Genomic DNA, 25428 nt, shown 5'->3' on the forward strand with positions numbered 1-25428 from the left:
TTAATGATCATATTATAGATAAGTTTTATTTAATGATATTGGTTGATCATATTAATGAAGTAAATTGATAGATAAATATTTAATTGGAATCAATAAATAATTAATGTTTATATAAAATATAAAAATTAAGGCTATTTTTAAATTTTCAAAATTTTCCAAGTTCCCGAGATTTTTTTTTTTAAAACTTGAGAACTTGGAGATGAAACAAACACAAATTTCTAAATATTTTTGAGTTTTTTCTTAAAAACTACTTGGGCCAAAACTTATCTGCATTCCACATCCTTCCATAGAGGTTACGTGGGCCTCTACCGTTTCAACATATACTCACGTGCACATCACGGGATTAAGTTTCCTTCCTGAATTTACAAATCATCTTCACTCTGTCTTCCTCTGAAAAACTAGCTTCAGTTCCATCCGCCGTGAAGGTTTCAACTTCCGACTAACCGCCTGTACGCCGTCGCTATAAGACGGAACTCCGTTACCTTTTTCTCCGGAGTGGACTCGAATAGTTTATGAGTCTATATCCTCTCCATTTTTTCACATACATTTCACATTACAGAAACCTTAAACCCTTCAGCATTCCACCACCGTCGTTAACGATGAAGGACCGGCCGCTGTCATCATGCGGCGCTGTTTACGTCCCTCCACATCAACGCCTCCGTTCAGTAATCACTGTTCCCTCTGCTGTTTCTCCACAACCTGGCGGCTTACGTCCTACAGCAATCGATCAAAAACCTAATCCTAACACTTTCAAGTCCTACTTTCCACCTCAGAAGAAAATTCAGCAGCAACCAGTGCGACTGCAACATAAGAGAAGTTCTGAATTCGATGAGGTTTCTGAGGAAGGTTCCGCTTGTGATATTGAGCTTACGCCATATCAGGTAGGTGAGACACGTCTATCTGTAGCACTTTGAAGTTTAATCAACATGCATTACAGCTTCAGTGTTAAATGGACAAAGTATTTCAACTAAATGGCCTAAATGGAGCAGAATGTATAGATAGGATTCATATTATTGGCCTCAACTAGTTTGAGATTGAGGTATGTTGATACTTAATTTACCGAGGTAGCTTGAGCAATTAAATGTGCGAACTAGTTTATAAGAATCTTGGGGTCCAAATTCAGTATCCACATTGCTTATAATTGTTTAAACAATTAATTTGAGGATTGTTTCTGCGAGATAACTACCAGTATTCCCCCTTTATTGCGCTATGTTTGAATTGTTGTATAATGATCCAATTTGACTTAGTAGGAACAAGTTAATTGGTTTTAGGAAATGAATAAATGTGGAAATCTCAATGATGGCCTAGTTTTTATGGAAAAAAGTGATTGTCTAATTTCATATAGAACTCAATTAGTGCCTAATTTCCATTAAAACTCGGTTTCTGAGCAAGTTAACTCAAACCAGTGTTTTGAAGTTTCAATGGTATGTTAAAGTGGATTTGAAACTTAAATTTGTGTCATGATTGTACTAAGTAAGCTTACTTCAGTAGTTACATAATCTAAAGACGGGAGAATATTGTCATTTGGTTTTGGTTTATGGGTGATATACTGACATTTTGATCTACAATTTTGTGGACATTGCATCTTTGTGTCGTCTTGAATCTTTGACTTCGGTCTTCGTTTTTAACATGATGACTTGTATATTTTGATAAGTTAGATAACCAAATCTACATATCTGAATATTGAGTTTTGGATCTATGATGTGACCCTATGTGAGTAAAGATGTAATCAAGGATCATTTGTGTTTAAGCACTGAAGTGCATTGGCATGCATCACATGCATATTAACTTGAGTTAGGCATGGTTGTTTTCTTTTGCCTTGGACCTTTGGTGTTCAGGCATGTAGCAAGATATGCATAAGAAAGCCTGATTAAAATTTCCAAACTATGTAATTAATATAAAGAATAATAAAGTTGCCATTGCCAGCACCTACAACTTTGTTTCATTAGATAATTGGTGTACAATGCGGTTATGAGTTGACTTGAATTAATTAATTAATTAAGTATTATCAAGGAAGGGGAATTTTGGAGTAACTGGTAAAGTTGCAGCCATGTGACCAGGAGGTCACGGGTTCAAGCCTGAAAACAGCCTCTGGCAGAAATGCAAGGTAAGACTACGTACAATAGACCCTTGTGGGCGGGCTCTTTCCCGGACCCTGCGCATAGCGGGAGCTTTAGTGCATTGGACTGCCCTTTTTTTTTTTAATCAACAATATAAACAAATTAAATTCAGTCCATCCCTTTTCCTCACACTCTTCTAAGCTATTCTTTTTTGGCTCAATGACTTTTCTGCACTAGTATGGCTCTTCATTCTTCTTGGACTTTGTAATTCTTCTCATTTCTTTTTCAAGTTTTCCATTTAATAAAAAGCTTGTATTGTAGTATACATGAAAAATATAATCCCATTCTTCATGCGGAATTAGATACTATCTTTATCCTATCCTATCTGGTGTTGTTGAACATGGATTAAGTGCTTCTTCTTGTTAGTCTTCATGATATGCTCTTAAGTTACTTGTCCTGAAACCTGCCTAGTTAACAATTAATATGCTGATCAGCGGTTGCACTAGTTTTTTTCTGGAGTTAATAGATTATTTTAATTCTGGAATTTGCTGCAGTTATATTCTTATCCAGATATATATAGTTAATAGCAATTAACTGAAAAATGTTACACTCAAGTGGTGTGACCTAGTGGTCAAGGAAGTGGATTGAAAACTCTGAGAAGGTTCAAATCCCAATAGAGGCAAAACACTAGGTGATTTCTTTCGATCTTTCCTAGCCTTGTTGGATAAAGTTACCAAGTACCTTTGCCGGTTAGCAGATACCCATGTAATTAGTCGAGGTGAGAACAAGCTGGTCCAGACAAGACAGTTATAAAATAAAATAATTTAAAAATGCTACAACTTGTTTAAACATAAATATGGCATTAGTTTGCACCTCTTCGGTAAGTTGCATCTGAATAAGAGTGTTCTTGTGGCCCTAATATTGTATGCGTCAACTTAACTACACATTTATGTTGTCAGCATTTCTCTGTTGCTGAAATGATGGAATCACTGATCTGGACATATGGTGAATGAATCAACATACACTTGGATGATAGGAACACACGGCGGAGACATGAACTTGACTAGTAATCTAAAGGAATAAACCTTAACCCATAGGTTTCTGACATTTTTTTTATTTGGAGCATTCCTGATGTGGATGGGGTTTTTAGACTTTCTATTTTGATCTGATGATGAGGTTTTAAACGTGTCAGCGAATGTTTGCTTTGTCATGGAAAATAACTGCTCATGTCCAGCTACCTTCAATTGCATATACAATCATAGCCATGTTATGGCGTGCATGCATTTACAGCTAATTCTTCCGTCTGCATGTATCACAAATATAAGCCACCTGACCGTCCTATAACATCAATGGATTCCAGGGTGCTGCCACATCTGATAACGCTGAAGCATGGAAATGGAACCTCACCGCTCTGCTACACAACAATGATAAACAAGAGGTTCTCTCAAGGGAGAAAAAAGATAGGCGTGATTATGAGCAAATAGCAGCTTTAGCAAGCAAAATGGGTTTATATAGGTATCTTTGATCAGGAAGTGTCTTGTTTCTGCATTTGTTTTGGTACAGGACTTTAAAATTCCACCATCCTTTGCAGCAACCTATATTCAAAAGTAGTTGTTGTCAGCAAGCTTCCATTACCTAACTACAGGTTTGATTTGGATGATAAGCGTCCTCAGAGAGAGGTATGTTCTTCACCTGTTTTTTAGTCTTATTCAGTAATTTAAATTCTGACTCAACACCAATGTTTCCACTTATATTTTCTCTTATTTTATTGTCTTTGTCTGGATTTACATTCCTGTTGCTTCCGACTTGATCAGGCTCTTCTGGTTTTAATTCATGCCTGGTTCCTGTATTCGCTATTCTTCTTCTCTTTCCTGTCCTTTATCTCATTAATGATAAGACTGTGACCTTTAAACAATTGTCAGGTGATCCTATCTCCGGGTTTACCAAGACGAGTCGATGTTTTTCTTGGAGAATACTTGTCTTGTAAGCCAAGGAGCATGGATGTACTTTCACGATCAAGCAGTAATGGCAGTATAACTACTGATGAGGGCCTATTTGAGCAGTCAGAGGCACACCCTCAAAGTAAGGCTTCCATGAAGAAAATCCTTTGGGAAAGGAGTATGCAAATGCAATCAGAGCAGAAAACTTGGCAGGTTCAATCACCTCAAAATTTTTAAAGCACACTGACATCTGTAAAAATTAAGAATTATCTCCCTCTTCCAACCTTGTCTTTTCTTCAAGCAAGATGCTTAGTTTCCTTGGTCTACTTTCTATAGGTCAGACATGATAATCGGAGTTTTTGCTGCGGAAACCTCATAATGGAGTGAGAATTAAATGTTGTAATGAACTAATGATACATGCTTCTTAATTTGTCTGGAGTCTGGACTAAGCAATGAAAATAGGTGTTGAGATTTCATTCTGTCCAATAACATGCTAAAGGTGTAACAATACAAGTAGGTGCATGTATTAATCAAGTACCATAGAGGAAACGGGAATAAAATTACGCTAGCTGATCTGTCAAAATGTTTATAGATAGACCATGTAGTATTATTTTTCTCGTTAATATAGTAAGACACCAGGAGCTAGAGTTGACAGGCCAGGAGATATGCACAATCTATTGCAGGAAAAACTTAGTACAGACTTTTATCTTCTAAATACTTCCTTAAGCAGGTGCAATTGAATCTACAGTTGCTGGGGCAGCCCTTAAAATATCAACGACATAATTAGCTAGTAGCTGTTTTTTTTCCCGCACACATTTGTTGGAAAATAATTATCTTTTCTCTAACTTCTCTAGAAAGGAAAAAAATGTTGTTCACTTGCTGTTTTCCTCTAACCAGCGTATGGTGAGAGATAGGACATCTGTGAACTTAATTGTGGTGCCAAAACAACTCTTATAATTTGCTGAATTATTTGTGGTATTTATGTAAAAGATAAGGAAGCAACATACTCAAGTCAAAAGTTATAACTGTTGTTTATTTGGAAACGCTTTTTATTTTTATTCCCAAAGGATTATACAATTATTCCCAGTTAGTTGAGAAAATAGTAACAGTTACAGGATATAACACATCATGATCTTGCTTTTTCCTATATCCTTTTTCTCCAAGATGCCCTTACTTTTCCTAACTAGGTACTCTCATTCTTTCTCCACCAGTTCTCTTTTCTTTCTCGACTCTTGAGGGGCTCACACTTCGTTATTTCAGACTGCACTTCAGTTTTTTGATTTTAGCAGAAATATTTGGGCATTCAGATAAGAAGAATTTTAGTCATCTTTAAGTTTGGTGAATTTGATGTCTTGATAGGAACAATATTGATCATATTTGAGTTATGAAGAATCTGATTCATGGACCTATCTAAAATAATTGAGGGCTCTGGTTTTAGTTGATAGATGTGATAGACTTCTGGTTTAGATTCTCAAATTAGGAAGTGTAAAAGCACGAAGCTTTGTTCCTCTTCTTATAGGTGAGCTACTTTGTTCCTCAGCAAAATGTTCCCTTGTTTTTCTCCACGTTTCATTCGATTTGTTGAAGCTTAGGTGGTGGAAAATTTGACATAAATGTTGGCGCTAGCTGGAGCTTGCACGTTGTGAAATGCTTTAGTTCATATAAAAGCTTAGTATTGATAGAGAAACTAAGAAAAAATCTCAAGAGAGGTCCTTGTTCATAACGTCAAGCAAAAAGCCCCCCATGTCTTCAACTGAATTGCATAAACAAAGGTGCAATTTCTCTAGTCTTAAGTGATTTTTATGCAAACCTATAGTACCTGTACTCAATAGGAAAAGAATATCTTCAAATCTTAATATATGTCTGACAACTTTAGCAACCAATACTGAAATTTTTTCAGAAATGAATTTCTGAAAATCGGTGTAAGTGGAAACCCAGTATCAACTGTTTGTAGGGAGAACGGTATGTGATAGAGTGAGTAAACAGTCTGCTGTGACTTTGTTCCTTTGATCCTTTCACATAGATCTTTCCTGCACTATATGCTCTATGCTGTTTCTTCTCAGATTGCCTCTCCCCCCCTTCACCAAAAGCAAACCCTAGCTGCTATTGGGTTAGGGTTCAGCGAACCCATATCCTTTTTTTTTCCCTTTCTCGTTTTTTTTTTCTTCTTCTTGCCTCCTCTACATAGAGGAACATACACCATCAGAACGCCAGAGCGATTTTGGGGACAGCAGGCTCTGCTCTCTAGTACGACTTGGGTCCTCTGTTCTTTCTGGAGTATAGCTGCGTATTGGACAGCAGACAACTTCATTAAACAGTAACTTCGACTGGCAGCAGTGCTAGGATATCTACAAGCTTTACTCAGGTTCTACCTGCGGAGTTAGTACCTTCGGTGCACCTGTTGATTCTTTAATTTCCGCTCTTGTGTATATATATATATATATACTGCTGCATGATCTGGTTCATATTCGATATTCATATTTGTTGTGAACAATATTAAGCTTTCTCAGATTTATGGTTTTAATACTGTTCACCGCTATATGCAAATTTAGTTATTGACTTTACCTAATTGTTGATTGGATAGTATCTTTCATCTTGTGTATGTTCTTGTTTTTCTTTGGTTTTTGGATTTGCGAGTGTGTTAGACTCTGCTTGATTCAGATTTTTAGTAGAATCTTTGTCGTGTGCTTGTTGTCTAGTTTTACTTTTGCCTAGTGGCTTGGAAGAATGATGGTGGGCTAGGGTCATGTCTTCGGTTGAGGTCGGGGTTGAGAGGGAGTAGTGGTAAGCGGGTTATACGGTCTCATAAACTAAGAATAGGGTCGTGGAACATAGGGTCGCTGACATGAAAGTCTATAGAGCTAGTGAAGATTCGCAAGATGAGAAGGATTAATATAACTTGTATCCAGGAAACCAGATGGATTGGTACCAAGGTTCGAGATGTGGACGGGTTTAAGTTGTGGTTCTCAGGAGGCTCGAGGGATAGAAATGGGGTTGGTATTTTAGTAGACGGGGACCTTAGAGAGAATGTGGTGGAGGTTAGGAGGATCAATGACAAGATGATGACAATTAAGCTAGTCATTGGTGGGGTGAATGTGAATATTAGTAGTGCTTATGCCCCTTATGTGGGCCTGAACGAGGAGGTCAAAAAGCTCTTTTGGGAGGATTTGGACAAGGTAGTGAGAGGTATACCGAACTCCAAGAAAATTTTCATTGGTGGAGATTTTAATGGCCATATTGGGGCAACTTCAAGTGGATTTGATGTACATGGAGGCTTTGGTCTTGGGGAGAGAAATGGAGGTGGAGCTTTGCTTTTGGATTTTGCTAGAGCTTTTGGGTTGGTGGTTGCTAACTCGTGCTTTCCAAAAAGGGAGAACCACTTGATTACCTTTCGTAGCATGGTAGTCAAGACTCAGATAGATTACTTACTCCTCAGAAAGGGTGATAGAGGGCCTTTGTAAGGATTGCAAGGTCATTCCGAGTGAAAATCTTACTACCCAATACAAGCTTTTGGTTATGGACTTGGAAATTAAGAGGGATAGGCGGAAGAAGACCTTATATGACCGATCGAGGATTAAGTGGGGTGGTTTGACCCTAGTCCTTTCTCGTGAGATGGGGGAGAATTTGATCTGTATAGGGGCTTGGAGTAGTAGCGGGGATGTGAGCAACATGTGGGATATGACAGCTAATTGCATTAGGGAAGCAGCTACAGAGGTGCTAGGGATATCGAGGGGTAATTTTGGTGGTCATCAAAGAGATTGGTGGTGGAATGGAGAAGTCCAAGGTATAGTGGAAGCAAATAAGGTTGCTTATACTAAGTTAGTGGAGTGCGCGGACAAGGAAGAGAAGCGGATGCTTGAGGAAGTTTATAAGACGACAAAGACAGAAGCTAAGGTAGCGGTCACAACTGCTAAGACGCCAACGTTTGAACGCTTATATGTCGGCCTAGGGGACAAAGGTGGGGATAAGAAATTGTATAGGCTCGTAAAAGCGAGAGAGAGAAAGGCTCGTGATTTGGATCAAGTGAAGTGCATCAAAGATGAGGACGACAAGGTGTTGGTGAGGGAGACCTCTATCAAGCAAAGATGGCAAATTTACTTCCACAAACTCTTAAACGAATATGGAGACAAAGACATTGTGTTGGGTGATTTGGCACATTCTGATAAGACTATGGGACTTTGGGTACTGTAGATGTATTAGAGTTGAAGAGGTTACACGCGCTATTAGTAGCATGAGAAGGGGAAGAGCGATCGGATCCGATGAGATTCGGGTGGATTTTTGGAAGAGCATAGACAAGGAAGTGTGGAGTGGTTGACTAGGTTGTTCAATGCAATGCTAAAGACGGCAAAAATGCTCGATAAATGGAGGTGGAGTACAATGGTTCCATCGTAGAAGAACAAGTGTGATATCCAAAACTGTAATAATTACATGGGGATCAAATTGCTAAGCAACACTATGAAGGTTTGGGAAAGAGTGGTGCAGGTGAGGGTGATGAAATCGGTGTTTATTTCTGAGAACCAATTTGGATTCACGCCAGGACGTTCGACTACTGAAGCCATCCATCTTACCATCTTATGTGGAGATTGATGGAGAAGTATAAGGAAAGGAAGAGGGATCTTCATATGATGTTCATTGACCTTGAGAAGGCTTATGACAATCCCGAGGGATGTTCTCTAGAGGTGTTTGGAGGCTAAGGGTATCCCAATGGTGTATATCAGGGCGATAAAGGACATGTATGATGGAGTTAAGACTCGGGTTAGAACAGTGGGAGGAGACTCGGAGCACTTCCCAATGGAGATGGGGCTACATTAGGGATCAGTCCTTAGTCCTTTCCTATTCGCCTTGGTGATGGATGAGTTGACGCGATCTATTCAAGAGGAGGTTCCTTGGTGTATGTTATTTGCAGACAACATAGTATTGATTGATGAGACACAGAACAAAGTTAATACTAGGTAGAAGGTTTGGAGACGAACTCTGGAGTCCAAAGGGTTCAGGTTGAGCAAGACCAAAAATTCAGCGGTGTGGCAGATGAAGCAGATGCAGAAGTGAGGCTTGCCACACAACCTATTCTCAAGAAAGAAAGTTTTAAGTATCTTGGGTCCGTACTCTGGGGTAGTGGGTACATCGACAATGCTGTCACACATCGCATTGGGGTGGCTTGGATGAAATGGAGGCTTGCATCTGGAGTCTTGTGCAATAAGAAGGTACCGCCCAAACTTAAAGAAAAATTTCACGGAGTGGCGGTTAGACCGTCCCTATTGTATGGGGTGGAGTGCTGGTCAGTCAAGAACTCTCATGTTCAGAAGATGCATGTTGCGGAGATGAGGATGTTAAGATGGATGTGTGGTCATACTAGGAGCGACAAGATTAAGAATGAGGTTATTCGGGAGAAGGTAGGAGTGACCCCTTTGGCAGACAAGATGAGGGAAGCAAGTTGAGATGGTTTTGACATGTGCGAAGGAGGTGCATTGACGCCCCAGTGAGGAGGTGTGAGAAGATGGTTGTAGGGGGGAATTGGAGGGGTAGAGGTAGGCCAAAGAAGTATTGGAGAGAGGTGATTAGATAGGATTTGATGCAACTCCATATTACCGAGGACTTGACCCTAGATAGGAAAGAGTGGAGGACGCGTATTAGGGTAGAAGGTTAGTAGGGGGAGGGATTAGTGGAGGATCAACGTATTGTGTTGTGTATCGTGTCTCTATTATCATACTTTTTTGTTGTTAGTGTTGTTTCTCCATTGTAGACTTTTCTATTCATTGATATGCTGTCCTTATTGTTTTTTAATCTTTTACTTGGATTTGAAGCACTTGAGCCGAGGGTCTTTCGGAAGCAGCCTCTCTACCTCCTCGAGGTAGTGGTAAGGTCTGCGTACACTCACCCTCCCCAGACCCTACTTAGTGGGATTCCACTGGGTATGTTGTTGTTGTTGTTCTTTTTGAGTTTATTTCTGTTTGTTTTATATAATGTTGTAAAATTGTATCAGCATTATTTGTTTTTTTTGTTCCCCGTGGAATATCGATTCATGGAATAACATTCTTGTTTGTTACAGGAATCACCTGAGGGTAGGAAGATGCTGGAATTTCGTAGCACTCTACCTGCGTATAAGGAAAAAGATGCAATATTAAGTGCCATTTCACAGAACCAGGTACATCAGATCTTGAGAAATCTATCCTTGCCACTTGGCCCGTCATAGCTGTATTAGAGCAGTGCCATGTGCCATGTGCCATGTGCCATGTGCCATGTGCCATGTGCCATGTGCCATGTGCCATGTGCATTTTATGTCACTGGTAAAGGAGAAAAAGAAGAAAGGGAGAGCTTCTTTTGATTTGTTGTTTTTATGATACATTTGGGTAAGATCATAAAAGATGTGGTTGTGAAACTATCAAAAAACAATATTCTAGAAGAAAAAAGCCTTTCTCATATTTTTAACAATTAACATTCATTTTGGGTGGTTGGCAGGCAAGCAAGACATCCCATGATTAGAATCCAGACATGTTGGACTGTAATCAGGAAACTAAATGTGGTATTACTTTCTTTTGTCTAATGATAGGTTAATTGGACAACCAACTGGAAAAATTGGCAACTTTTCACCCCGATGTTCAGTTTGAACTTGAATAAAAATTTTAGTACCAAAAATTCTTTTGAAACAACTTTTGTTTTTAGTTGAATTTTTTTTCTACAATGTTCATCATCAAAGTAAATCTGTCACAACCAGTTGATACAAATTTTTTCGTTCTTTCAACAACAACATACTCGTCTCAAAAGAAAGATTTTCAAAACAGGGTTGCAAGAAAAATATGACAGCAAAATAACAAGATACAAAGCAAATAAAGCAACAAATAGTAATATACATTAAGGTGTCGTTCGGTAGAGTGTATTAGAAAAAATAATTTATGTATTAGCTTTGTGTATTTATAGGAGTTTGTTTGGTACACTTTTTTAGCCTATGTATAGTTATACACTCTATTATGTATTGAGGTGTGTATTATTAATACCATGGATTTTCACGTATTAGTAATACAAAGGGTTTCACCACGTGCATTAAATTGATTAATACATAACTACCCCTCACTCTTAAGATATTTCCCATTTCAGTGTGGAGGGTATTTTTGTGAACAAACATTTATTTTATAGAAGTTGTGCAATGCATTATTTTTAATACACTAAACCAAACACTGCATAATCTCTGCATAACTAATGCATGTATTATTAATGCAAGCACTATTAATGCATGCATTACTAATACACACTATTCAATATTATTCTTATACACCCTACCGAACGACTCCTAAGAGGAAACTACAACAACAACATACCCAATATAGTCCCACAAAGTGGGGTCTGGGGAGTATACAGTGTACGTATAACTGACCTCTACCTCAGAGGTAGATCGACTATTTCCGATAGACCCTCAACCCAAGATAAAAACAGTCAAGAAAAAGAAGTAATAGAAATAAAGAAAACAACAGACAATAATAAAACTACAACAAAATAATACTATAATCAAACTACATGAAACAACATATAATAACAAAAATTGAAGAATAAGAAATAAGAGTAATACTACGACTACAAAATGAACATCAAGTCAATACTCTCCTACCTACCTACCTACTAGTATGGACACACTTCTACTTACTATCCTTCTAGTCTAATTTGTGTCCTCCACACCAACCTATCATATCCTGTCTAATCACCTCTTCCTAGTATTTTTCCGGTCTACCCCTACCTCTCCTGAATCCATCCATAGCCAAGAAACTACACAATTACTAAATAATACTACTAATAAGGAGAAGAGGAGAGGAGGCTAGCTCTATGCCTCTCCCACATGAAGTGTGACAACACTCGCTACCCACTAACTTTTTACCCTAATCCTCAACCCCCATACCTTCCTATTTAGGGTCTTGGCCTCAGTAAGTTGAAGTTGGGCCATGTTTTATCTAATCACTTCTTCAGTTCTTCCTCGCCTACCTCTACCTCTCTTGACTCCGGTTACAGACAACCTCTCACACCTCCTTACTAGCGCATCCGCGCACCCTTTCTTCACATGTCCGAACCATTTCAACCTTACTTCCCTCATCTTGGCCGTCACAAAGGCCACTCCCACCTTGTCGTGTAGTTCTTAATCATATCTCTCTTAGTATGCCACACATCCATTTGAGGCTTTGAGCATCCTCATTCACCCCCCCTCCACATTCATCTTTAAAATTTGAGCGCTCTTGACTGGACAACACTCTGCCCCATACAACAAAGTTAGTCTAAGTACCATTTTGTAGAACTTACCTTTAAGACTTGGCGACATGTTCTTATTGCACAATACTCGAACGCAAGGAATTTCATCCATCCCACTCTAATACAATGTGCAACATCATCATCAATCTCCTCGTCTCCTTGGATTATGGACTCGAGATACTTGAAACTTCCTTTCTTGGGTATGACTTGTGCATTGATCTCTTTTTCCACCTCCGTCTAATGCATCATATCACTAAACTTGCACTCCAGGTACTCTGTTTTAGTCATGTTTAACTTGAAACCTTTAGACTCCATGGCCATCCCCAAATTTTAGGCCTATCATTACTCCATGCAATAGCATACACCATGATACCTCCCCTTGAATATGATGTGTCAATTCGTCCATCACTAAGAGCATGCTAAGGTTTTATCCTTGGTGCAACCCATCATGACTGAGAAGTGTTTTTGAGTCACTTCTCATTGTCCTAACCCGGTCTTGGCTCCATCGTACATGTCCTTAATTGCCCTACTGTAAGCCGCAGGTATACATCTAGATTCCAAACATCTTCAAGACCTTCCTGGGACTTTATCGTACGCCTTTTCTAGGTCAATGAACACTATTTGCAAGTGTTTCTTCTTGTCCCTATATTGCTCCAACAATCTCCTTACAAGATGAATGGCTTTTGTAGTGGATTGCTTAGGCATGAATCCGAATTGGTTCTCAGAGATAGACACACCCCTCCTTATCTCGACCACCCTCTCCCAAACTTTCATAGTATGGCGTAGTAGCTTGATATTCTATAGTTGTTGCAATTCTATATATCACCCTTGTTCTTATACAACGACACCATTGTACTCCATCTCCATTCTTCGGGCATTTTAGCTGTCCTAAGAATGACATTAAACAACCCATTCATCCACTCCATACTTGCCTCGCCTACATTTTTCCAAAAATCCATCGGGATCTCATTTTTTGTTCCTTCAAATTTATAAAAAATGCTTTGTTATCTACAAACTTTTTGAAGCAAGAAAATCCAGTATATAGCAATATAAGTTAGAAGGAGATGAAAGGGAACAATTAGCAACATGTTAAAAAACTTGAGCGTTCAACCCAAAATCTTAATTTGGAGAAGTCCAGGATGATTAAAAATTCCTTTGGAAACCATAGACAGTTTAGGCAATTTACGTATTACGTCTCTAACACCTTCTGGAACGTGTAACTGCTTCTAGGATTGACATGAGATAAAACATTTGTTCTTTTTTTTTTGGCTTGGCTCAACATGTAGAAATGTGGACGTGGAGTAGAGAGTAGGGTTGATGAGTAGGCTAATGTTGAGAGAGGAGGGCGTTGAAACGTGAGCTTGGAGTAGAGAGAAGGCCTAAAGTAGAGATAGTAGCTCAAACGGTTGGGTATAGAGAGAATCTCAAGTTGATAAAGTAAAGCAATTATACAATTGGATTAGAAGTGAGAGTGATTGTGGCAGTGAACTTGCAGGTGAGAAAATGAGCCTACTGCAGTTTGGTTCTAGTATCACGTGAAAAAATCTGATTAGCCAACCTAAAACATTAAGCTCACTATTAATTCCTCCAGAAATTCTTACAACCGATATGGGATAGTTATATATTACAATTGTGAGAAATATATTATTGAATTGTTGTATCTACATTATTACTTAAAGACCCTATTTATAGACACTACAATACAATCTTTTACCAAGTAGGATACTATTTACTATTTCTATTAATATTCCTATTTCTATTCCTACTCTAAGTAGGATTGTATATACCTATTCCTATTCTAACACTCCCTCTCAAGCTAGTGCATACAAGTCATATGTCCCTAGCTTGTTATAAATTTAATTAAGGGATAATTATTGTTATACACCAAAAAAAGAAACTATTTACCATTGGATACTCCTTTACTTTCATACCCCTTATTTTGAACTATCTCACGCATTTGATACCATGAGAGTATACAATATACTCTGATGCAGTTTAATTGAAGCACTGTCTCTTCCTTCTTGATACCATCAAAGTATATTATACTCTGATGGTATCAAGAAGAAACTGTTTGATAAATTGCTTGATACCATCAAAGTATAATATACTCTGATGGTATCAAAGAGGAACAACGGAAGGGGCACTGGCATAAATACACATTTGATACCATGAGAGTATATATATACTCTAATGGTATCAAGAAGGAAGAGACAGTGCTTCAGCGAAACTACTTAATATACTCTGATGGTATCATGAAGAAATTGTTTGATACCATCAGAGTATAATATACTCTGAAGGTATCAAAGAGGAGTAGTGATGCTGACGACAGCATGACGTCATGCGCGAAATTAAAAGGAAAAAGGTGGGTTAAGAGGGTAAATATTTTGGGTCATGAGTCTATTAAGGATAAATAGTTTGGGTTGGGTCCAATTTGGGTAAATAGTTTCACAATTGGTCTATTAGGTGTAATTTTTCCTTTAATTAATACGAGGACCGATGAGGAGCTTAGTGAGATATGTGCAAGTTGATCATGGTTATATTTTCTGTTACTCCACCCATTTCATAAAGTATTCAAATGGTGATGGGCAATATCAGTCAGCCATAAACTTTGCGTTTGTGGGTGGAATCCCCCGAGAAGAGTAAGAGTGACCGCTCACAAAATTGGCAGTCAATCTCAATGTGCTCAGTCGTTTCATGAAATATTGTATTTGATGCATAATGTTAGTCAATCTCAATGTGCTTGGTCTTCTCATGAAATACTGAATTTGGAGCATAATGTCGATAAAACACAGAGTGAAAAATTTCTGAATTGCAGTGTTAAACTTTCCAAATCAAGTTTAAGAAGACTGTTTCAATCGGCATATAAGGCTACAAGACTCCCCGGAGCAACAAAATCAGGTGGTTTCTCTATATAGACTTCTTCCTAGAGATCACTGTGGAGAAAAAACACTCTTAATGTCCAGCTGATTAAAAGGCCAATAGAGAATGACAACTATAGATAGAAAAAGACAAACATATGCTATTTTAGCCACGGGAGAGAAAATATCACAATAATCCAACCTAAATATCGGAGTGTACCTTCTTCTTTCTTCTTTTTTTTTTTGGCAAAAGTAAATCTGAAACAGAAAGAGAACACTACAGGAAAATTCAGATCTCTCGAAAACAATGCAATGGTCGCTGGAAAGTGCTCGAAATTCGGTATAAAATATATGGAACGTCTCGAAATGAAGAGAATATCTGAAATAAGAAAGTCGCCGTAAAACTGGCCGGAACATGCTCATGCGCTGGATTAGTAGATTTGATAGCTGAAAGTGATCACAATCTGAGAAATAAAATTATATGGGTAGGGTCGGAATGATGGCACAATCCTACTGAGAAAGAATTATATGGATAGGGTTGGATTGACGGCACAACCCTATTGGGAAAGAGAATTATATGGGTAGGGTCGGAATGATGGCATAACTCTACGCAGATCAGATTTGAGGAGTCACTGAAAAGACGCATAGAACAACGCAAATCAAATTTGAGGAGTCACTGAATAGACACAAGGTGCTATGCAACTCAGATATGAAAAAGTAATTTGAAAAAAATTGTACTACGCAAATTAAATATGAGAAGTAGTCCGGCGAGATGCACGGTGCTGCACAAATTGGATATGAGAAAGTAGTCACTGGAAAGATGGCACGGTGCTACACAAATTAAATATGAAAAAGTAGTCACCGAAAAAATGGCACGGTACTACACAAATTAGATATAAGAAAATTGTCACCGAAAAAATGGCATGGTACTACGCAAATTAGATATGAGAAAATAGTTATCAGAAAGATATACGGTGACCCCGACTTTTGCTAACATAATTGGCCAAACGGGCGACATATATGGTTAATAGCCGCCCGCCGGCAGCGGAAGCTCTTTGATTCTCTACCAAGATCGTAGAGGCTCTGATACCATGTGAGAAATATATTATTGAATTGTTGTATCTACATTATTACACAAAGACCCTATTTATAGACACGACAATAAAATCTTTACCAAGTAGGATACTATTTACTATTTCTATTAATATTCCTATTTCTGTTCCTACTCTAAGTAGGATTGTATGCACCTATTTCTATTCTAAGATTTAAGAGGGAATTGTTGCAAACAGAAAAAAAGACAAAAAAAGAAGCTAGAGAGATGGTGTGAGAGATAGATAGATAGATAGATAGAGAATGAGATTATGTGATAAGAGCGGAGATTGAGAAGGGGTGAGAGAGAGCGCTATTGACATGCATTTGGGAGGAAGGGAGGGAAAAGAGGTCAATGGTAGGAAGGGGAAACAGAGAGGCACGTGGTTGAAAGACGGAAGCTGACAGGTAGGGTGAAGGGGAAAAGGTGAGGGGCGAGAATCCCTGGAGAGGGGTGGGGATTGGAGGTTGTTCCATAGTGGATTGAGGGAGAACGAGAACAAGATTGAGATGGCAGAAGAAAGAAAGAAAGAGCGATGGGCTAGGGTTTGGATGGATGGTGGATCATAACTTATGATCTTTTGAGTCCTAATCCTAGGATTGTTTATCCCACATGACTCCTCACTCCCTTTGGATGGATGGTGGATCATAACTTATCAATCCCAAATTAGTCCAGTCACCATTGATTGTTTATCCAGTTCCTTCTCAGAAACCAAATGAACCTTCACAAATATTGCCATGTGAGATATCTAGGAAAGCATTCACATATAGTGGAAGAACCAAAGTCCTTTTCGTTGGTCAAGCATAAAGCAGATGAAGGGCGATGAAATGAAAACAAATAATGGTACATAAAAGGAGTCTGTTTTGGAATATGTCTCAGCATTGTAAATCTCTTCTTCTTGCTTGGGATTTAGGGGTGTGGCTTAAGCGAAGAAGTGCAAAATGAAAAGATTTAAAGCATACAGATTGAATAGGATAGCAAAATGCAGTTCTTGGAGCCCTTTGAAGCTCTATTAAATTCATCTAGCATTCTGGTAACACCATTTTCTAACCATTACTGGATGTTAGCTTTGTCTGCAAATGACCTCTTTGCCATTTGAAGAGTGTTGCCCGCTCTTAGCTTGTTTTTTTTTTGTTTTTCTAATTTTAGTTAGGAAACTAATATAGTTCAAAATGGAATGTGTAAAAGAAAACATGAAGTAGCTAAATGCCTTGGGAAAGGCTTGATCTTTTTAAACCTTCTCATGATGATGCTGATGTTAGGATATGCTTTTCCGTGTGCACAGGTGGTTATTGTCTCTGGTGAAACTGGCTGTGGGAAGACCACACAGATTCCGCAATTTATTTTAGAGTCTGAAATTGAGGCTGTTCGTGGAGACATGTGTAGTATCATATGTACGCAGCCAAGAAGAATATCTGTTATGGCAGTATCTGAAAGAGTTGCTGCAGAGAGAGGGGAGTTGTTGGGTGAAACAGTGAGTATCTGTACTAGCTAATTAATTGGCATCCATTCCATCACACATGACTTAAGCTTGGAATAAGTATTCTGTCTTCTTTGTTGTCTTTGCAGGTTGGATATAAAGTTAGGCTAGAAGGTGTTAAAGGAAGGGACACTCACCTCCTCTTCTGTACCACTGGTATTTTGTTAAGAAGACTGCTAGTTGATAGAAATCTGAAGGGAATTACGCATGTAATTGTGGACGAGATTCATGAACGTGGAATGAACGAAGGTATATTGCTGTCTTTAAAGAGATTGTGGAGTTCATGCCTTCATGGAATCTACTTTCTAACAATTGAGTATGTATTATGCCAGACTTTTTGCTAATAGTGCTTAAGGATTTACTCCCACGCCGGCCAGAATTAAGGTTGATTTTGATGAGTGCCACCTTAGATGCAGAGCTTTTCTCTTCATACTTTGATGGGGCTCCACTAGTCCACATTCCGGTGAGTAAGTTGGTAGACTAATTGTGTTTTCAATTGATGCTCAAAATTAATTTATGCCAATGGTCCCATTCCTCTCCCTGTTGTTCTGTACTACCTGAATCCCAATTTATGTGATAAGACAGTTTGACTTCACAGAAAGTTTAAGGTTGATTTCTCATGTATATTCTTTTGGTCGTAGAGGAAGAAAACATTAAAATAGTTGTTACAGAAAAAAATTAAATTTGAATAATGTGATGTTGTCTGAACAATAATATCGTGAGGTGTTTCTCTCTGAAGAGATCTTTTTATCTGAAATTTGCTACTTCATTCTATATATTTTGTACATTGATTTTCTCTTTTTTATCAATTTAACTACGTGTATCATATTTTAATTATTAAAACATGAGAAAATAGTCTAAAAAACCCCCAACCTATACTTGAAATACCAACTACACGGGTGTCCTATCAGCCCCCTGAGCATTTTTTTTTATCTATTTTATACACCCCTGAGTGCTAACCTATCCACATAAACCAAATATAGTGAGTATCGTGTATACACACGCGGGTCCCACTTAAACATTAGACCCAACCACTCGATTGTTTTTCTTTTCCCTCGATTTCTTTTCTATTCCCTCCTAAAGAAATCAGACCCGGCTCTTTTTTCTCTTTTCTCATCTCCCTCACCCCATTGATTACACATTTCTTGGTGATTGTCCAAGCATTCTTGAGTGCATTTTCAACTTGATTAGGTAGTTTGTCAGCTTAATTTCAGTACAGGTTAGTTCTTTGTTCCTAATTTGAGTTTGTGTTTTATTTTGATTTTGTTTACCAATCTTGGAAGGATAAAATTTGATCTTGGATCCACTTCTTCTTTGTCTATCCATCGAAAAAATTTACAATTTTTAGACTGAAAATAGAGAAAAAATAATACATTAGCATCAATTGGATAAAAAGTGAAGGAAGAATACAAGGGAAAACACATACACCATAGCATGGGCAAGACCAAAATCTTCTTCTCAGATTTGATTTTGACCAAGAAGTTTGCAAATTCAGCAAAATTCATGTTTGCATCTCACTTCACCGTTGAGCATTGGTTCTGATTCATCCATACAAAGCTTATTCAAGTTTGCATTTGCCATTTTTAATGAATTTAAAGAAAAATTCAAATTCAAATTAAAGACCCTAAATAAGAAATTGGAGCTGTGATTTCAAACCCTAACTTCAAGATTTGAAGTAGAAATTACCACAAACGACTAAACCCTAGTTATTTTTGGAAGAAAATTGTGAAAAATTGAAGAAGAAAATCGTGAAAATGGTGGGGAAGAAGGATATTTAATGTTGGGGAAGATGACTGGTGGGATTATTTTTTCCCAAAAATTATGTGGATATACATGTGTGTACAATTTTGGGCAACTTGGAGCATTTTTGCCTCCTGTAACGCGCCTAGAGGAGGTGTTCTCACCTCCTATGACAGGTCAACACTCAGGGGTGTATAAAATAGATAAAAGAAATGTTCGGAGGGTGATAGGACACCCGTGTAGTTGGGATTTCGGGTATAGGTTTGGGGGGGGGGGGGGTTAGGATATTTTCTCTTAAAACTTCTATATATAGAAATTTTAATCTGTATTTTAACTTTATTTGTTTGAAACCTAAAATATAAATAAATTAGAAGACAATAAGCTAATTAGTCATTTGAAATTAAAATAATATCTTCTGAGCGTTAATGCTATTTTGTTAACATTTTCTATCAATTCAAAACGATGTGACGTTATATAAAGCTACAAAGATGAACAATTAAGCTTATTTGGATATTATATTTGAATACTGCACTTCTATTTTAAGAGGTATAATACAAACATATGGTTATTATGCTTCAACCGGGTTATTCTATTCCACCTATTAGAAGAAAAAAAAGAACTTAAATAAAAGTTCTTAATGGCATGGTGATACGTTAATACAAACTTCTACCCTGAGCACATGCAATGAAACGTAGATAATTAAGTGAAATGCACAAAATAATTTGGTCTATAAGATTTTAACCATTCTATTCAGGAGATTTTAACATTATATTTTGGCTGAGATGTTTGGTTCTGGCCTTTGTTTAACATAAGATTTCAGAATGAAAGAGAACGTCTAAAGTCCGATATTTCAAGACAGAATTTTATATTTGAATTTGTCATGTTTTAGTTACTTATTTGTTCACCGATTTTCTTTAATTATTTCCATGAGACAATTTTAGCAAAAAGAAAATAAGAGTGTCCACAATTAAAATGCAAGACATAAGAAAACTTTGTCATAAAGTTACTCAAGCTGTATTAAGCTGGAGCAAACACCATTTACTCAACCATATCTGATGACATAGCTTCTCTGTGGTTCAATTTTCTTATCAAATTTCAAAAAAATTATTAAAAACACAGCTAACTTTTGTCCTCCCAACATGTATTTTCTCATATCTCATGGTATCACTGGATAGTAAATATCATATATATGTATTTGCCTTCATATATTACAGATGAATGCCACTAAATCTCCATGAACCCAGTTAGTTAATAAACAGAGATTCCCATACAAAGTCATTTAGAGTAAGCATATATGAGTATTAAATAAACAGCAAATTATATCAATATACACATTTTAAATTTGTTTTAGGGATAATTCAGAGACCTCCCCCAAATTTAGCCTTATAACACTCACTTCCCTCGTGGTTTTGAATATTACACTTACCTCCCCTATTTTAATTTTTTTGTAACCAAACTTGTTTAAATGATAATCTTTCAATAACATTCCAAAAATACCCTTTTGTGACATTGACATACTCCTACTAGATTGATGACCCGAACAATCTTTCGTTCAACGTTCTAACAATATATTTGTTTTTTTAGCTTTAATTTGGATTCATAAGACAAATCAACATATGAAAATAATTAAATTATATTTTAAAATCTAAAGAAACCACAAGAAATTATAAGTGTTAATCGATGGATAAATCCTTTTTTGGGTAAAAAATAAAAGATGCATCCGGATTTGTACTTTGAAATATACATATAAACATCACTTCTTCCATCTAATATGAGATAATACATTTTTTAATTTGATAATATTTTGGATTTAAGGATTAATAATAAATCATGTTCAAATATAAAATTATATGGTCTTAATATATGTACCCGACAATATTTTGTTTCTCAGATACTATCTTGTATTTACTTAAGGTAAATTATTAGTAACAACTTTTTATACTTAGAAATATTGATACGTAACTGGAAAGCATTACATCTAAAATTAAATATGCTTGAATAGTAGCAGTTAGCAAGGTTATGTAGTTCATATACAAGGTAATAAAATAAATGCATTCAGTGAATGATGGTGCAGAGATGAGCAATTTAGTTGGAATATTTATGGTCTAAAGTTATAGACTTGAAGATTTTTGTCCCAAAATTTAGTATTCAACAATTAATGCCACAAAGGGTAACTTTGGAATATTAGATAAGTATTATCATTAAAACAAGTTTTGTTACAAAAAACTTAAAATACGATAGGTAAGTGTAATAGCTGAAATCACAAGGGAAGTTAGTGTTTTAGGCTAAACCTGAGGGGAGTTCTCTGAAATTATCCTAAAACTTTATTACAATTGAAGGGCAAGTTATATGAGAAGATCCAAGTGAAAGAAGATGAATTACAAATTTGGTTACATACAACTGTATTAGAGGCCAACATAATGACTAAAACTATACAATACAACTTTAACAACTGAAATGACTTGAGATAAATGAAGTAAAAAAAGGGTGAAATCTTGTAGCGGAGGAAGAAACCAAGTGTGAGGACGCCCCAAAGAAAGCTCTGATCAATTCTAAACCACATTTTCCCTGCATCCAGTTCACCACTCCTTTCTCTTTCTTCCTTTGTGCTTTTTTTTTTTGCAGCTTCAAGTGCTCCTATAAATATAGTTCTTACTTTTGCATGTTGTAGTAGATACCTCATGGAATTAGTCAAGGTGTGCACAAGTTGGCCTCGGCACCACGGTTATTAAAGAAAATCATCTAGATCTCTTCTCAATTGAGTTTCATCTTCCTTCATAACACCTTGCATCCTCCCTTTTCATAAGACTCAATTTATGTGACACTCTTTCTATTTTGGACATCCAAGATGTTGACACGATTCCATTTTTATACAACTCACAGCTTTCATGAGTTTAACTACTATTTGTTGAGCTTCTATAGTTTTTCTTCATTAATTAAGCAACTGGTTTATTTGTAGTGTGCATTCTTGTTTTTAAGATACTTACTGTTATGAGATGGAGAAAGAGTCTTCAATTTCTTCTGACTAATATATTGGGAGGGTTGAGTGTACGCAAACCTTACCTTGAGGGGGTAGAGTGGCTATTTTTGATAGATCCTCGGCTCGAGAACAAGTTTGAAAGAAGAGCAAGAGTAAAAAGCAATGATAAAAAAGAAAGGAAAGTACTAACAATAAAATAATGTAGGTAGCTAACGTAAATGAAACAAGAGTAGTAATAAAATCGAAGGATATGATAATGCTAGCATAAAAATAATAATAGTGGTAATGAAATTGATAGATGCTCCAGACTAGAACCCCGCTCTATCACAGGGAAGGTGGAAATGTGTCATGTCTTGTCTAATCACCTCTGCCCAATTCTTCCTCGATCTACCTCTACCTCTCCTCAAACCTATCACTGTCAGCCTCTCATACCTCCTTACTGGGGCACCTGTGCTCCTCCGCTTCACATGTTTGAACCATCAACCTTGTTTCCTGCATCTTGTACACCATGAAGGTTACTCCCACCTTTCCCTGTATATCCCTATTCCTTATCTTGTCACTCCTTGTATGACCACAAATCCATCTAAGCATCCCCTAATCTCTGCTACCTTCATCTTCTGATAATGCGAGTTCTTGACTAACAACCAATACTCCACCTCGTACAACATAGTCGATTAACCACCACTCTATAGGTCTTACCTTTTAAGTCTCAATGATACTACCTTATCACACAAAACACCGGACACGAGCCATCATTTCATCACCCCGCTCCAATACAATGTGTGACGTCCTCGTTGATCTCCCAGTTTCCTTAGATTATACACCTAAGATACTTGAAGCTTCATCTCTTAGGAATGACTTGATTATCAATCGTCACTCCCCATCCACATTATGTGATGCGACATTGAACTTGCACTCCACGTACTCAATTTTAGTCATGCTCAACCCTTTAGACTTTAGGTTTTGTCTCCAAATCTTCAGTATATCCTTAACTATGCCTAATGTCTTGTCGATCAATATTATGTCGTCCACAAATAACATATACCATAGTACTTCCTCTTGAATATGCTAGTTCAATTCATTCATCACCAAGACAAATAAAAACGGATTGAGGGACCATCCCTGGTGCAACCCCTTCTCCATTAGGAAGTGTTTCGAGTCTCCTCTCACTGTCCTCACTCTGCTCTTGACTCCATCGTACATGTCTTTAATCTTTAGTGTATGCCACAAGTACACCTTTAGACTCAAAATATCTCCATAAAACCTCCCTCCGGACTTGTTGTATGCCTTTTCTATGTTGATGAACACCCTCCGCCAAATTTTCATAGTGTGGCTTAGTAGTTTGAGATACTCCTATAGTTTGAACCTTACTATAACAACAACATACCCATTGTATGCCTTTTCGATGTTGATGAACACCCTCCGCTAAACTTTCATATTGTGGCTTAGTAGTTTGATACCCCTATAGTTTGAACCTTACTACAACAACAATTCGAAGTATCTCCATAAAAGCTCCCTCTGGACTTTGTTGTAGGTCTCTCACTGTCCTAGGTCTTGGCTCCATCGTACATGTCTTTAATCGCTATAGTGTATGCCACAGTTACACCTTTAGACTCCAAGTATCTCCATAAAATCTCCCCTCTGGACTTTGTTGTATGCCTTTTCTATGTCAATGAACACCCTTCGCCAAACTTTCATAGTATGACTTAGTAGTTTGAGATACTCCTATAGTTTGAACCTTACTACAATAGCAACAACAAAAACATCCCTAGTGTAGTCCCACAAGGTGAGGTTTGGGGAGGGTAGAGTGTACCCAGCCCTTACCCCTACCTCAGATAGACCATCAGCTCAAAAAAAGCAGTCCAGATAAAAAAATAATGGAAGTATAAGAAACAAAATAGTAACAGAACAGTACTACAACAAAATAATCTAGAATGATTACTTGCATGAAGGATTTTGACAATTTTAGTTGAGATTGGGATTCTATCAGCATCTTATTTTGCGGAACTTATTAAATTTAGACAAAATGATAGACCTTCCAAGTGGCTGAAAGGAATAGGAGTGAAATTTCCTGTTCTGTATGTGGATTTTCCTAATTGAATATGTGAAATGCGTGTATGGGTTATTTCTTCTTCTTATTGGGTAGAGCATCGATATCTAACATCATGTCTGTTTGTGATTTCTTGGTTAAGACACTAAACAGTGAATCCACATTCATCCCTTTTTTTTTCTGGATAACATTTGGTCCATTCTTACATTGCTTCTACATTTTTTTTGAAATTTTTTTCCATGGTCTCTATTAGGGATTTACATATCCAGTTCACACTCATTTCCTGGAAAATATTCTGGAGATCTCGGGGTACAGGTTGACGCTGGACAATCAGATTGATGATTATGGTCAGGAGAGAATGTGGAAAATGAACAAGCAAGCTCCAAGAAAAAGGAAGAGCCAGATTGCTTCTGCTGTTGAGGTTTCTAATTTTAAAAGCAGCTTCCACAATTTTCATTTGCTACAACTCTTCTGCTAATATTTGCTTTGTCGTCAGGACACCCTCAGAGCTGCTGATTTCCAAGAATTTAGCCCTGACACACAGGAGTCTCTGTCTTGTTGGAATCCTGATTGTATAGGCTTCAATTTTATAGAATATATTCTATGCCATATTTGTGAAAATGAAAGGCCTGGTGCTGTTTTAGTTTTTATGACTGGTTGGGACGACATAAGTTCCTTGAAGGATAAGCTACAATCTCATCCTATCTTGGGGAATACAAGCCGTGTTTTATTGCTGGCATGCCATGGTTCTATGGCTAGTTCAGAGCAGGTGAAGAAATTTGCATTACTTCTTTTACCTTGCATTTGCCTTGCATGTAAACTTTATGTTTGTTACAAGCTATTCTCAAGGATATATCTTCTGTTACCAATCTAAAATTACAGTATAAGCATTACTAGTCAATTCATATTTTCTGTTCTCCTTGTTTGTTCGGTCATTGGAATAGGTGTTCTGCCCATTAACTGGTGACTTGCACTTTCTGTTTTTCTTACCATTTGAC

General features: G+C 37.3%; 1 protein-coding gene across 3 annotated transcripts in view; it reads left to right on the plus strand.

The window, feature by feature from the left end:
• Positions 1-342: 342 nt before the first annotated feature.
• The window catches only part of LOC129870105 (DExH-box ATP-dependent RNA helicase DExH5, mitochondrial), a 31214-nt gene continuing 6128 nt past the window's right edge, over positions 343-25428 (plus strand). The window contains exons 1-10 of one of the 3 annotated variants that reach the window (XM_055944709.1): positions 343-881; positions 3421-3575; positions 3652-3739; positions 3983-4213; positions 10050-10145; positions 17466-17654; positions 17750-17909; positions 17993-18123; positions 24684-24851; positions 24927-25199. In XM_055944709.1, coding sequence (XP_055800684.1) covers positions 513-881; positions 3421-3575; positions 3652-3739; positions 3983-4213; positions 10050-10145; positions 17466-17654; positions 17750-17909; positions 17993-18123; positions 24684-24851; positions 24927-25199 — 1860 coding nt within the window. In that variant the 5' untranslated portion in view covers positions 343-512. Of the gene's footprint in view, positions 886-3420; positions 3576-3651; positions 3740-3982; positions 4214-10049; positions 10146-17465; positions 17655-17749; positions 17910-17992; positions 18124-24683; positions 24852-24926; positions 25200-25428 lie in introns of all 3 variants that reach the window. The other 2 variants (XM_055944707.1, XM_055944708.1) reach the window with 2 other exon arrangements.

This window comes from Solanum dulcamara, chromosome 10 (assembly GCF_947179165.1).
Source record: "Solanum dulcamara chromosome 10, daSolDulc1.2, whole genome shotgun sequence".
Lineage (NCBI taxonomy): Eukaryota > Viridiplantae > Streptophyta > Magnoliopsida > Solanales > Solanaceae > Solanum > Solanum dulcamara.